The sequence below is a fragment of the Helicoverpa armigera genome, chromosome 10 (assembly GCF_030705265.1).
Source record: "Helicoverpa armigera isolate CAAS_96S chromosome 10, ASM3070526v1, whole genome shotgun sequence".
Lineage (NCBI taxonomy): Eukaryota > Metazoa > Arthropoda > Insecta > Lepidoptera > Noctuidae > Helicoverpa > Helicoverpa armigera.
In genome coordinates, this window is record NC_087129.1 from 2331620 (window position 1) to 2344293 (window position 12674).

Consider the following 12674-nt stretch of genomic DNA (forward strand, 5'->3'; position numbering starts at 1 on the left):
CACACGCACTACGCTATCAAGTGGTCTGCACGACATGCAGAGAGTATACAAAAAGTGATTTCCGCGCCCTTGAGCATAAAATTACAGTTGATTAGAATACTACAGAGCTGCTACAGTTTTCGTAGTGATTCTGAATTTATACGAATATTATAAAACTTTGCTTGAAAGCACTAATCAAATGCTCTACCAAGACAATACTATATTACTCTATCTATATAGTCAATAAGTTTGCAGAATTTTTGATACTGCGCAATATAATAGATCGCTGCTACCTCGGCGGATTTGTCACCTATCTATAGTGTTTACTAGAAATATAAGATTAATTGTACAGAGCTACTACTTCTTGCGTGAAACTCTAATTTCGCTCTCTAACTCTAAATATTGTCGATTTTGCGCAATTTGTAATATGTTTTACACAATTTAATTAATGGGAAGGCAGAGTGCCGCGCATACTCATGAGCTGGTACAGAGTGCGTGAGTTCATGCTTATGTTCGTTATTAACAATTAGATCGAATATGCATAAGAATATTTTAGTGACAATAAAATACGGGTTATCGTTTAATTCTTTTATTTTGGACAATAATAGCAATTACGGATAGTATCCAATGGAAGCATAGAACTCTTCCCAAAAGTTTAATTCATCATCTTCATCAACACTTGAGACAGTAGTTATGACTTGTGATCCATTGTTTCCTAAGTTCATATATTGCTTGGTATTATTGTTAAACAACGGCCATGTGACGTTGAAAGCTGAACTATTCATTGGATTTCTGAAAAATACCGTCATTATGAATAGATTAATTCCTGCTATTTTAATAAAAATATTGACCATCTAAAGTTTATCTTACCCTGTTTTTGCAAAGTCAGCAAAGATTGTAGTAACTTGGTCTATAAGACTGAATTCTACAGCATCTAAAGTCAAGTTGAAAGTTTTTGGATCAAATAAATATGCCAAATCATCCAAATGGGCAGCGCCATTGATCCCATATGGTATTCCTTTTTCACCATATACGTTTCTACTTGATACCATAGAAAACTTATACATAAATCTTACAGTGTTTTCAACAATAGGCAATCTCAAAAAAAAGTTGATGGCGTCATACGTAATTGTACTGTAAGTAGCGTAATTTATGAATTCCTTTGTAGAGTTTAAATCAATCCTCTTCTTTCCAAAAAAATGTTTATAAATTCTATCCGAAAGTTTCAAAATCGGTGTTGGCTGAAACTCATTTAAAACTTTCAACGGGACAAATAATTCAGGGTATTTGTTATAGCGTTCTATAAGTGTTGACGTAATAGCTTCAATTAGAGTAACTGCCTCTTGGTCTGTGTGGCCAAACAAAATGTCGGCTTTGTTTATATGAGTAAATTCTTTAAAAATATTATTTGTCAGAAAACTATTATTTCCATAGAAAGTTTCGATGACAGGGACAAATGGACTCATTTTTAACGTATTTGAAGTATAATTTTCGAAGGACAAAATATTGGGACTAGTGTCTACTAATTTGTCTGCAGAGACAGATTGAAGAAATTCGAGAAGCTGCTGTGGATCCTCAGTCTCAAAACCAAGATCCTTACCCAGAACAAAAGCTCGTCGTACAGGGTGAAAAGATAAGGCCCAATCATTATATGGCGAACCACTCAATGCGATGGCCCTATGGAAAAGTCCTTTTGACATAGGAGAAATTATGTGTAACGCTACTGAAGCACTGCCGGCGCTTTGACCCATAAGGGTTACTTTGTTCGCATCTCCTCCAAAATATTTTATGTTCTTTTGTACCCACTTCAGCTGGCTTATTCGCTAACTTTCGAATTCTCAGATGTCAACTGGCCTCAGTTGTCATCGGAACTTTGATGTCAACCGATAAGTTCAAAACATTGGTATTCTGTATAGCATGAAGTGGATATCTGTGGATATCGTTACACGGTTGCTGACGCCAAAACTACGATGACAATTTGACAGATCTATTTTTTTATCCATTATCCATTATGTCCACTGGGCTTACGGAATCGCAATATAACGTTTATCGATACAGAAACAGCTGTCAAAATGAGTCATGGTGGATATCAGCCTGATGACGTCATCTCATTTGGTAACTGGCGTTAGCGAATAAGAAAATAGCTGTTTGACAATTTACTAATGTACACTTTACCAATTGATGATATCTGCGAGCTGTCAGTGGAGTTAGCGAATAAGGCTACAGAGCTTCAACTTGATCCTTCATTCCCGCATTCCCTGGAACCTCTTCTGTACCGAGACTCAAAAAGCCGAGTGCGTCCAATCTATAATTAAATGTGACTACCACCATATTTTTTCTAAGAAGAAAATCAGGGCTGTAATGTTCAACATTGCCAGATCCACTTTTGAAGCCTCCTCCATGCACAAATACTACGACTTTTTTTTATCAAAAAAGATTTAAAATAAGAAAGCCGGAAACCTACTTTGCGTTGCATATGAAAGGTACCTTAAATCTGAGAGTTCCAATAGGAGGTTGAGCATATGGAATGCCTTTAAAGCTATTAAATGTTCCGTCTCCAGTAACTAGGTCCAATAGTTCACCTTCCAACCATCCCTGCTCCACCCATACTCGAACTCCATCACCAGATACAATATTTATCACTCTGCAAAACAAAAAGTAACAAATAAGTACCAAGAGGTAAAGCCGGATGACGACATAAAGAAATACTGTCAATGAGGAGATATTTTCATTAGGAACTTATAATATGCTAGCCGTTTTCCCGCGGTTTTACCCGCGTCCCGTTGGAACTACTGCCCGTACCGGAATAAAATATAGCCTATGTCACTCGTGAATAATGTAGCTTTCCAATGGTGAAAGAATTTTTAAAAACGGTCCAGTCGTTTTTGAGCCTATTCATTACAACCAAACAAACAAAGTTTTAATCTTTACAATATTAGTATAAATTATACGTAATATACTCACATGACTATTACTATGAATGAAAAATATTGATCAATGAAAATTTTCATTTTTTCACTTTTCTAAATATGACTGCTAAAATGAAGACTACATTTATATATATAAAAAAAATGCAAGTCATAACATCTGTGAAAATAAACCGCTAATTATTAAAATAAAATCGGTCAAGTGCTAGTCGGCTTTGCAGGACGAGAAGACTCGTACTCCCAATATTTCTAACAAAATGAGCCCAAATTAGTAAATCACAAGACAGTCTAGTTAAGTACATTTTACGGATTTTTGAAATATCTTTGAAGTGATTATAATATTTGGGCATATTATAATCACTGGCCACTGGCATAATCGCTGGCATAGCCTGACAATCTGAAGTTACTTTTTTCGTTATATATACATATTGCGTATTTATGTAGTACCGATTTTCCACAGGCGATACAGTACCCCAGTTGGCAAACATTTTTATTATTCATCTAACCTACATTTATTTATTACACAGCTGTAGCCACTACAAATATTAACTCGGCACGTTTTATTTTAGAGTTGTGAGGAGCCCGTGACTAATTAATATCCGTGGAGATTGATAGATCATAAGGTTAAGCAACGCTTGGCGCGGCCGGTCCATGGCTGGGGTTACCATCTTGTCACGGCGAGTTCCTCCAGATTTCGGAAGACATGTTAAAGAAGAATGATCAAAATCCATACAAAATTGTCCCACGTCCACCGTATAAAAAAATCTAATAAAAAAAAAGATAATAATGTTAAAAAAATATGGCATACTCTCTAACTTTATTTTTTTACTCCTTCAGAGGGAAAAATAGCTTTAAAATAACTTCAGGTGCTGCCATCAAAATTCGTTCATTAAAGAATTAAATTATTTTTTGTTTGATAGGGTAGTCCCCCAAGGTAGTCCCACAGCCATAATGTCAGGTTTTCTATCTCTAGGATCCCGGAGAACGATGTTTGACGAGGTCAACTAGGCTGTTGCCCTATATAACGAGAAAGAATAATCATTTATTTCTACATTTTTTGTGATGATTACAGTAGGTAAATGTCGATTTGGCAGGTTGCTCATTTTCTAGATAAATGTGAAAGATACGTCAAATATACGTAAGTCATTCATTATACACCGCTTCAACTAAGAATTGGCGGAAATAACTAAATCATCGATCAATAGAAATCAACGCTAGGAAGAACAATGCCGCTAGATTTGACATCATTAAACGCTTCGCTAGACATCGTTAAGCTGTTCTGGTTCTTAGATGCAGAAAGGTGAGCAGACTTGAGAGGATTGGTCAGTAGTTTTTACAATGGGTGAATAACGTATACAGTCCTCTTCACCGTGTTCGGCGATAGCGACCCAGTCTTTTTGTTTGCTCTTTTGGGAGCTCTGTGATAACTAACGAAACCAAACTTGATCGTGAAAACCCTTTCACGGAAGTGCGTAGACATGGAGGCGTATGGGTAAATAACGAACGTCTAGGTGGCACCTTGTAGGTTTCCAACATCGGTAAGGCCATAGACTAGTTTGAATTAAAGAAGGTCTCAAACCGCATTTTTAGATGTGACATCCCCCAAATAAGATTTATGTCAACATTTCAACATTGTCAACGTCGCGGTGGTATTTTATTATTTACGGGATTGTATAGAAATTAAAACAAAATATATGTTAAATGTAATGTTTTCTTTTATATAAGTGTTTTACCTTAAAATATGAATACCTCTGTAGAAGGAATTATCGTAAACAATTGTCAATACGCCCCGATTTACTTGATACAAGATCCTGGCGCCACTCAGGTAATAACTTTTATCATTGTTATTAAATTTACAGTTATATGGTTGAATGATAAATAATATATATGTTTATGTTCACAGGGGAATACTTATGTCCTAACTTCAAGTAATGTAGAACCACCCAAACCTGTTAGTAATAACCTGAAAACATTCTACGAAAACAGTGGAAATATCGAGAATGGAATAATAAACACAGAGACCGGCGTAAGGCCCAATGCGATCAAAAAGAAAGAGAGCGTATTGATCAGGAACAATTTAAAACTGGCTAGTTTTTTGTTGCCGAAAACCGAAAATAATGTAAATAAATATGTAGTAGATAACATTGTTTTGAAACCTACCATCACCACTACCACTACCCCAAGCAACCCAGTACCAGTAAACCATCATCCAGTGAACACAGTACCAAAAATAGATATTGATAGAAAGATAGTGAAACTCAAAGAGGTCCCGATCATCAATAGACATCGGCCTGAGAAAGTTTTGCCAAAGATTAAACCAAAAGATAAGTAAGTGAATTATGAATTAAATATTTGTTTATTTATAAGTACTTAATTGGACATTGCATTTGAAAAATATGTGGTCTACCCTTCATATTTTTTTAAATTTGTGCTAGTACTAAATTATGTATACAGTCACAGTGTTATCTACAGAAAGAGAAAAACATCCTTTCCAAGTAAAGTGATACCTATTTAATTAATGTATGCTATGTTTTATTTTCAGTACACCCAGCCCCACACAATCCAAACACACATCAGTGCAATTAATAAAATTAGGAGAAACTTATCATAGGTAAATAAATATAATAGTTATTGTTCATTTTTTATCATCTCTCACACATTAAATGTGAACTGCAGAATTCATTGCGATGAGGCATGTCTTTTGTAGTATGTGTTGAAACAGGTGAGTATGAGTATGTATAACTAACTATATGAAATAGACTTATATCCTCACATTGCTTCTACCAAAAAAAGGCAGGAGGAGTTTTGTAATATATGGTTTTCTCACAATTTTAAAACATTTACTAACATCCTACGTATACCAACAAAAACATAATTGACCATTTACATGAAACTGCTGTGTCATCCCATCTTACAACTATATAAGATAAGATACTGTATTAATGCACTGTCATTGAATATTTCAGCTTAAACCACTTGAGCGATGAACAGATAAAGATGGTGAACCAGGCATTGAAAATGTTCAATGATCCTGATAAATCAGTACCGGAACCTACTTACGATCCTGTAACCAACACTAAATATATTTACAAGTAAGTTCTCTTTCTGAACTTGAAATTCTACTATTGAATATTGTATTCAAACTACAAAAAACACAAATAAACAACACTTTTTGAAAGTAAAAAAAAATACACTAAGACTGCCCCCAAAATGCCCAGCTCCTATGTGATAATGCTAGGAAGAAAAAGTGGCGCAACAAACTCTTCAGCAACATAATTATGTCTCTCTGTTTGGTTTGAAGAACCATTACTTCATGATGCAATTTATATTTCAGGGTTGTATCACCAAAAGATTTGACAGTTGTTGCTAAAAAGAAAATCATATTAAAAGATAAGAAGAATCACACTAAAATCCCTAAGAAAATAGAAGAAAAAATCGTGAAGCCAGTGATCCATAAAGAAGTTCCTCTTAAAAAAGAAGTTATCGAAGAAGAGGTTGAACCACCCGCTGAGGTAAATAATGCATTGATAACAGAACTTGATATTGTTCTGCAACTATATGCTCAGAATTTTGTATGAAGTATACACACATGAGCATACACTGCAACTCGCCCAGTGTGCATTGGCAGCAAAATCTATACAAATACTGAGGGCCAATTTATATAGATATAAAACATTGTTCTGTTTCTGCTACTCCTAAGTAAATGGTTCAACAAGAGTGTTTAGAGGAAATAGAATTCTGCTATACCTACAAATTAAACCATCTTCACTAAATAATATGGCCAAAATAACTAATTAAAATATAAATTTCATTAATTTCAGGCAAAAGTCACAAGGAGTGGCCGAAAAGTGAAATTACCCAAACAGATATTACCTGAAGGATCACCACAAAAAACTAAGAAGAAAAGTGGAACTATTGTCTCTTGTTTCCAGTGTTCTGCTGTAAGAATATTATTTATTAACCTTTGGTATCTAATTTACCCAGTGCTTCAGTTAGATTTTATTTTATTCTTAATCATAACACCTTTTTCAGGATTTCGGCAGTTTATACCGCCTCCAAAAACATTACGAAAATCATCCAACACACATACCTGCAAAAATTCATTCCAATTTATTCCACTGTCTACTGGCGATTATCAAGAGCGGGTCAGAAGGCGACAAAACCAATATTTTCATTCAGCAGTTGGAGCAATTAATTGTGAAACTGAAATCATTGCTGCCTTGTTTATTGAAGAAGGTAGATGGGACAGATGGGAAACCATGTACCATTAATGAAGATATTGGCAGGTAAATAAGTCTTCCCTATCTTTCCCCAGAGGTATCTTTTCGCGGATTCCTAACATTTTACTTTAATTTTCAGATTATTTGGCATGAATCCCGGAAAATACAACATTGATGTGGAAGCTTTAAACTGTGTCAAAGACAAAGATGGGTTCTGTATCCACAATCCCCCAAAAATCAATGCATTTAACAAAGATCAAAGTAAGCCCATCCAATATTTACTGAAACATGCAGATTCACAAATCATTGATAATGAAACAGAAAACTGTGCCAGAATCAATTCTGTTGCTAAATGGCCAACTGTTAGCAAAAGGATTTGGAAGCTCAAACAAAAAACACATGAACAAAGTGCAAAAAAAATGAGACTGAAATCTGAGGGAGACACCCTCATCGAACTGGGAACAGAAGACTTTATATTTCCTAAAGAAACCGAGAACAATGTTATACAAGTACCAAGTGTTGTAAGTGTTATTCCCGAAAATAACGCGAACACAGCAAACATGATTGTTGAAAATAATGTTGCAAAATTGCTGGAAGATACACAAGACGGCGATATAAACTGTCAACCTGTAACTGAGCCGCAAACTGATAATATAATCATTGGCGAACTTAATAAACCGAAAACAAACTACGTGCAATTCCACAGTGCACACTTTGATATACGATCATCCCCAATAAAACCAACATCCACAGTTTTTCGCAAATTTCAGATCAATCCCAGCAAAATGGCCAATTATGATTCACAAGTTATTCGTTCTTTGGAGATGGTTAACAAGGGCAACAAAAGCGTTACTTTAGCAAGCCCTGATAGAGATCTCAATGTTGCTATGCAAAACTCTGAAAGCAATTTAAATCTTCAGGAGACAGATAATCAATCCGTTATTCCGAATTCGAACAATGATTTACATGTTACAATGGCGAGCAGTTTACTAGATACGTTAACACATACAGATAGTGGACAGCATGTTACTATACCATGCTCAACTAATGGCTTACTGTTACATAAATCTCTCACAAAATCAAATAATCGGCTAGTTGTTTCGATGCCTAATCCTGATACCAGACTTCATGTCAACATGTTAAATTCGAATAATGATTTGCATGGTACAAAAGCTAATTCTATAAACGATTTGCACGACGACATGGCTAACAACAGATTACATGTTACAACTTCAAATTCTAACGGTTTACATATGAGTTTGCCTGATGCTCATACCAGTTTACATGTCAGTATGCCAAATAGCGAAAATGGTTTGCATGTACCAATGCCTAGTTCTAATGGTTTACATTTGACATTACCAAGTTCAGATGAGAATTTACGCTTGACCATACCAACTTCCAATGACAGTTGTGATGTGAATATATCAAACACAGATAGTTTACATGATCTCTTCAAAGACGATGTTGATTTATCATGTAAAGATACAGATGTGATAGACCCTGTTCTAAAAGATTGGATTATAAGTACAAGTGAGAAATCAGAGGATGGTTTTTCAAAGTCTAGTGGTCTGATTGAGCCAGCATTGTTGCATGTCAGAGATAGTGAGGATAAATCATTAGATTCACATAAAAATGTTAACCCTTGCGATGATATGCCGTCATTGGACTCATCTGACAATCGCCTTCTATCAAGTCAAGGTGAATCAGTATTAAACTTCTTAGATACATTAGGCAATGACTTATACCCAGAGACTGAGATTAGAAATAATGGTGTGGACTTCCAATTGGACCTGTTCACATTCAATCATTCATAGTATATTAGATATAAGAACAATATTAGTATTAAGGACTTATTAGAAAAAATATTTTAAGTATATTTTTAGAAAAATAATAGATTTGTACTTACAGTCATATTCTTTTATTTATCTTATTTATACATTAACATGAGATTAGGTGAAAATGCAATTATGCTAAATGGAAACGTAATTTGGTGTTACATCATCAAACTTGTTCTCACAAACCAACTATTAAATAAATCTATACATTTGTACTTCACTTGAAACTGTAAATTTTTCACATAAAAAATGAAGTCATACTGGTACAATTAGTTTTTTTTTTTTGTATAAATAAATTGATTATGAAAGAAAAATGTATTTTTAGTTCCAAGTGTGTTAACCTTGTTTAAAATAATTCCAGGGTCCCAGATTATCCTGAAGAATGGGTACACAATTAACACAGCTTTCATTCATAGAATTTAACTGAACATTATAACTAAACTTATAATCAATTACCCACAAGTTAACCTAAGCTTGAAGGACTGGTCTCTCATTTTTCCCTTCTAAGTTCTGGTTGGTGGAAGCATACCCTGTTCCACCTCTTTGCACCATGATGATATCTTTCTCCTTCAACTTGTCACCAGTGAGGGGATGCATCCAGTCTTTTTTGATAATCTTTTCAACACATTCCATGGTGACTACATGGCCAGTTGTCCTGTAAAAGATGGGGTAATTTGAGAAAATAAATAATAGAGATAAATAAAAAAAATACCGACAACTTTAAAAATGCAAAATATAAATCAGTGGATAATAAAGCATATTAAATTAAAGATTATTTGGAATAATTAAACTTATGTGACCTTATAACAGCACAAGGTACAGCATTGCTCAATATATCATGTGTCACCGGACACATGTATCTGTTCTCTTTAGCTATCAAGGACTTCTTATCATCTGGATCATTGACTAATGTCCATTTCACTTCTATTAAATCCTTCATTTTCAACGGCTTGCCACTAATTGGGCAGTACACTGTAGGATCCGGCTTTTCCATTTTTGAAATTTTTGCATCAGGCAGCTGAGAAGGCACCCAAAAGCTTGGCAACTCCTTTGCTTTACCATTGGCAAGATTCGATACTGAAGATGATGTGGAAGGACCATCACCCTGCTGCTTGTTGCTAGAGATGTTCTTCTCTCTATTCATGAATTTGATCAAGTTAGCTTCTTTCTCAGCTGCAGCTAACTCTGCTTTTTCAGACTCCTCTTTCTTCAACTGTTTCTCATATTTTTTCAGCTGTCGCGTGTATTCGTTCTTTTTGGTGATGATATATTCGAGTATAGCTTCTTTATCGAACAAGTAGCCTTCTTTTGTGATCACTGGGTTCCTACAAGGCTGTAATGTGAGACTACAGCAATCAAAGTTTTTTACAGAATCCTTCCCAAGTCTTTCGCTTTGGGTGCCATAACCAGAGGCTGCAGCGTCTTTCTTCTTCTCATGGTAGGTGTACACAGCACCAGCTGTACAATTTCTTGCGTGACGAGTCATAGCTTATTTACAGTGTATATTTCAATGAAAATAATAAACAAAATAACCCAACACCATGCAAAATATTGTCAATCATTTATTTGTCAGTCAGTTGTCATGTCATTTTGTGCAACACATTCCGTCAAACAAAACTGAAGATTTTTTTGCATAATAATAATATAAAAATCACAATACATATCTGCCTGAGAGGGAGACTAGTACATTACAAAAAAATATTTTTTAAACAATGTTCTAGTTGGTACTTTGGTTTTTGCATTTTGTAACTCTACGATCCCTAACTAATACACAGTCTTCAAACTAACGAAACTGCGTAAAAAGGAAAATAAAACAGATAAAAACAAACGTCACCGCAGTAAACGTCACTATCTTGTTTACATTTTATTTCCGTAGTTTCACGAGTTTCTCTTTCGTGATAGGTGTCTTTTTGAGGGCAGTTCGATATCTCAAGAATCGTACGATTACACTTATCAGTGATTACAGTAATTTAATCTTTTAGATTTAATTATAATTCACTTGCAGTGATAAAGCTCGTGAGTGTGTCGACCTAATTCGTGTTAAGTTATAGGATACATCGTTTGGTGTGTTGTAAAATAGTTGTGTTTTTAGTTTCGTGGCGATTATTTTAAGTGAATAATGAACTTATCGTTCGCTGGTTGTGGTTTCCTTGGTATTTACCATGTTGGTGTTGCAGTGTGTTTTAAAAAGTATGCGCCTCATTTGTTGTTAGGCAAAATATCTGGCGCCTCTTTTGGCGCACTATCAGCTTGCTGCCTGCTGTGTGACCTGCCCATAGGTAATTATGTCATTATATTCATAGGATTGCTCTCTAAAATAATTCCGCTGAGATGACCCACCAATTTTTAAACAATAAAAAATATATTTAAAATGAATGATTAGGAAAAAATAAAAAAAAAGAATATTTAATATAATCTCAAATGTAAATTTAGAAAATAAATGTACTGTTTTTTTAATAAAGAAAAATATTCATGTGGTATTAAAACAATTTATTATCCTTTTAATTAATTATGCAAGAAAAGGCGATAGGAGAGGGATTAATATGGACATGAAAACTTGGCTATCCAATTTAATAACATTTCTCAAAACAAACCACTTAATAAATGAATAGTTAAATGCATAAATATTTTTTCTTTATAAAATTAAACATAAAACAAATCTATTAATTGTAGTGACAACAGTAAACTGCAATTATTAGTCATCATAATATAATATTATTGTAAATGAAGATGATCTGACAAGGCCACAATGTAAGCTTGTAATCAGAACTTGTTTATATTATGCACCTAATGCTACTGGACAATAGACAATAAACTCATACACGGAAGTTCCAGCTTTATGCAAATGTCAACTGAGTTCATTTTTGAAAAACTTGTACAATTCATTTGTATATGTCATTATTTTCCTGAAGAAGGAAATTGAACTGTGAGCTTTGGGAGTTAAGTTCTTTATTCAATGGTGCATTTATTTAAATTGAATTAATATTTACAAATACATGCCTTGTTGTATGACATAGTTGGGTCAGGAATGTTAGATTTTATAAAGCAGTATTAATGTTTACTGTTGGGCAATTAGTATGAAATATTTTTGTTATCATTTAATGAGTAATGCAACTATGGCATATTGGCAACTCTTTATTGTATTGAATTTATTTTCGATATCACCATAATCCCTTCAGTATAATATTAAAAATAGTTCAAGGACATCCTTGGTTGAAATATTAAAAATAGTTCAAGGAATTTTGATATTCATTACATTATTTAAAAACACATATTGCCACTGGAATTGAGCCAGAATATTATGTAACTTTCTTAGTTCATCTTAAGCCAAAGATTTGTTTTTATACATATACAACAACAATAATTATTTTTTCTGTGTTTTGTTGCAAAAATATCTAAATATAACATCAACTAGTTAACCATAGATACAAATAAAAATCAGAATTACTTAAGAACAAACCAAGTCAAAATGATTATTTCTTATTTTCAAAATTATGAATTATTGAAAAAAAAATGTATTAAAGCATAATAATATTATTAATCATAACAATTCAATGGTAGTTGAAGACTAATTGATCATATATGTTTATTACACAAAACTTCGATGGTCTTATTATTCTCAAAATACAATCTCAACAGCTGATGCCCTACATTCATACATTATTGACATTAACTGATAATTTCGTCAGATTCCTTTATAAAATTTAATAACA

General features: G+C 33.8%; 4 protein-coding genes across 4 annotated transcripts in view; 2 read left to right on the top strand and 2 right to left on the bottom strand.

Annotated features, from left to right (window-relative positions):
• Positions 1 to 552: 552 nt before the first annotated feature.
• LOC110374429 (uncharacterized) lies at positions 553 to 3057 on the bottom strand. Its single transcript, XM_064036713.1, has 4 exons — positions 2944 to 3057; positions 2467 to 2623; positions 850 to 1220; positions 553 to 771 (listed from the first exon to the last, which is right to left on the bottom strand). Exons 1-4 carry the CDS (start codon positions 2988 to 2990, stop codon positions 591 to 593), a joined length of 756 nt encoding a protein of 251 aa, XP_063892783.1. The 5' UTR covers positions 2991 to 3057; the 3' UTR covers positions 553 to 590.
• A 1438-nt stretch (positions 3058 to 4495) lies between these two features.
• LOC110374399 (uncharacterized) lies at positions 4496 to 9035 on the top strand. Its single transcript, XM_021332085.3, has 8 exons — positions 4496 to 4731; positions 4810 to 5234; positions 5449 to 5517; positions 5873 to 5998; positions 6241 to 6418; positions 6728 to 6847; positions 6939 to 7192; positions 7266 to 9035. Exons 1-8 carry the CDS (start codon positions 4648 to 4650, stop codon positions 8938 to 8940), a joined length of 2931 nt encoding a protein of 976 aa, XP_021187760.3. The 5' UTR covers positions 4496 to 4647; the 3' UTR covers positions 8941 to 9035.
• LOC110374400 (nitric oxide synthase-interacting protein homolog) lies at positions 9029 to 10540 on the bottom strand. The gene is made up of 2 exons (XM_021332086.3): positions 9762 to 10540; positions 9029 to 9616 (listed from the first exon to the last, which is right to left on the bottom strand). The coding sequence occupies exons 1-2, from the start codon at positions 10445 to 10447 to the stop codon at positions 9430 to 9432; spliced, it is 873 nt and encodes a 290-aa protein (XP_021187761.3). The 5' UTR covers positions 10448 to 10540; the 3' UTR covers positions 9029 to 9429.
• Positions 10541 to 10795: 255 nt separating this feature from the next.
• Positions 10796 to 12674, top strand: part of LOC110374396 (uncharacterized) — a 42154-nt gene continuing 40275 nt past the window's right edge. Inside the window, exon 1 of the mRNA XM_049841013.2 lies at positions 10796 to 11240. Coding sequence (XP_049696970.2) covers positions 11081 to 11240 — 160 coding nt within the window. The 5' untranslated portion in view covers positions 10796 to 11080. The remainder of the gene's footprint in view (positions 11241 to 12674) is intronic.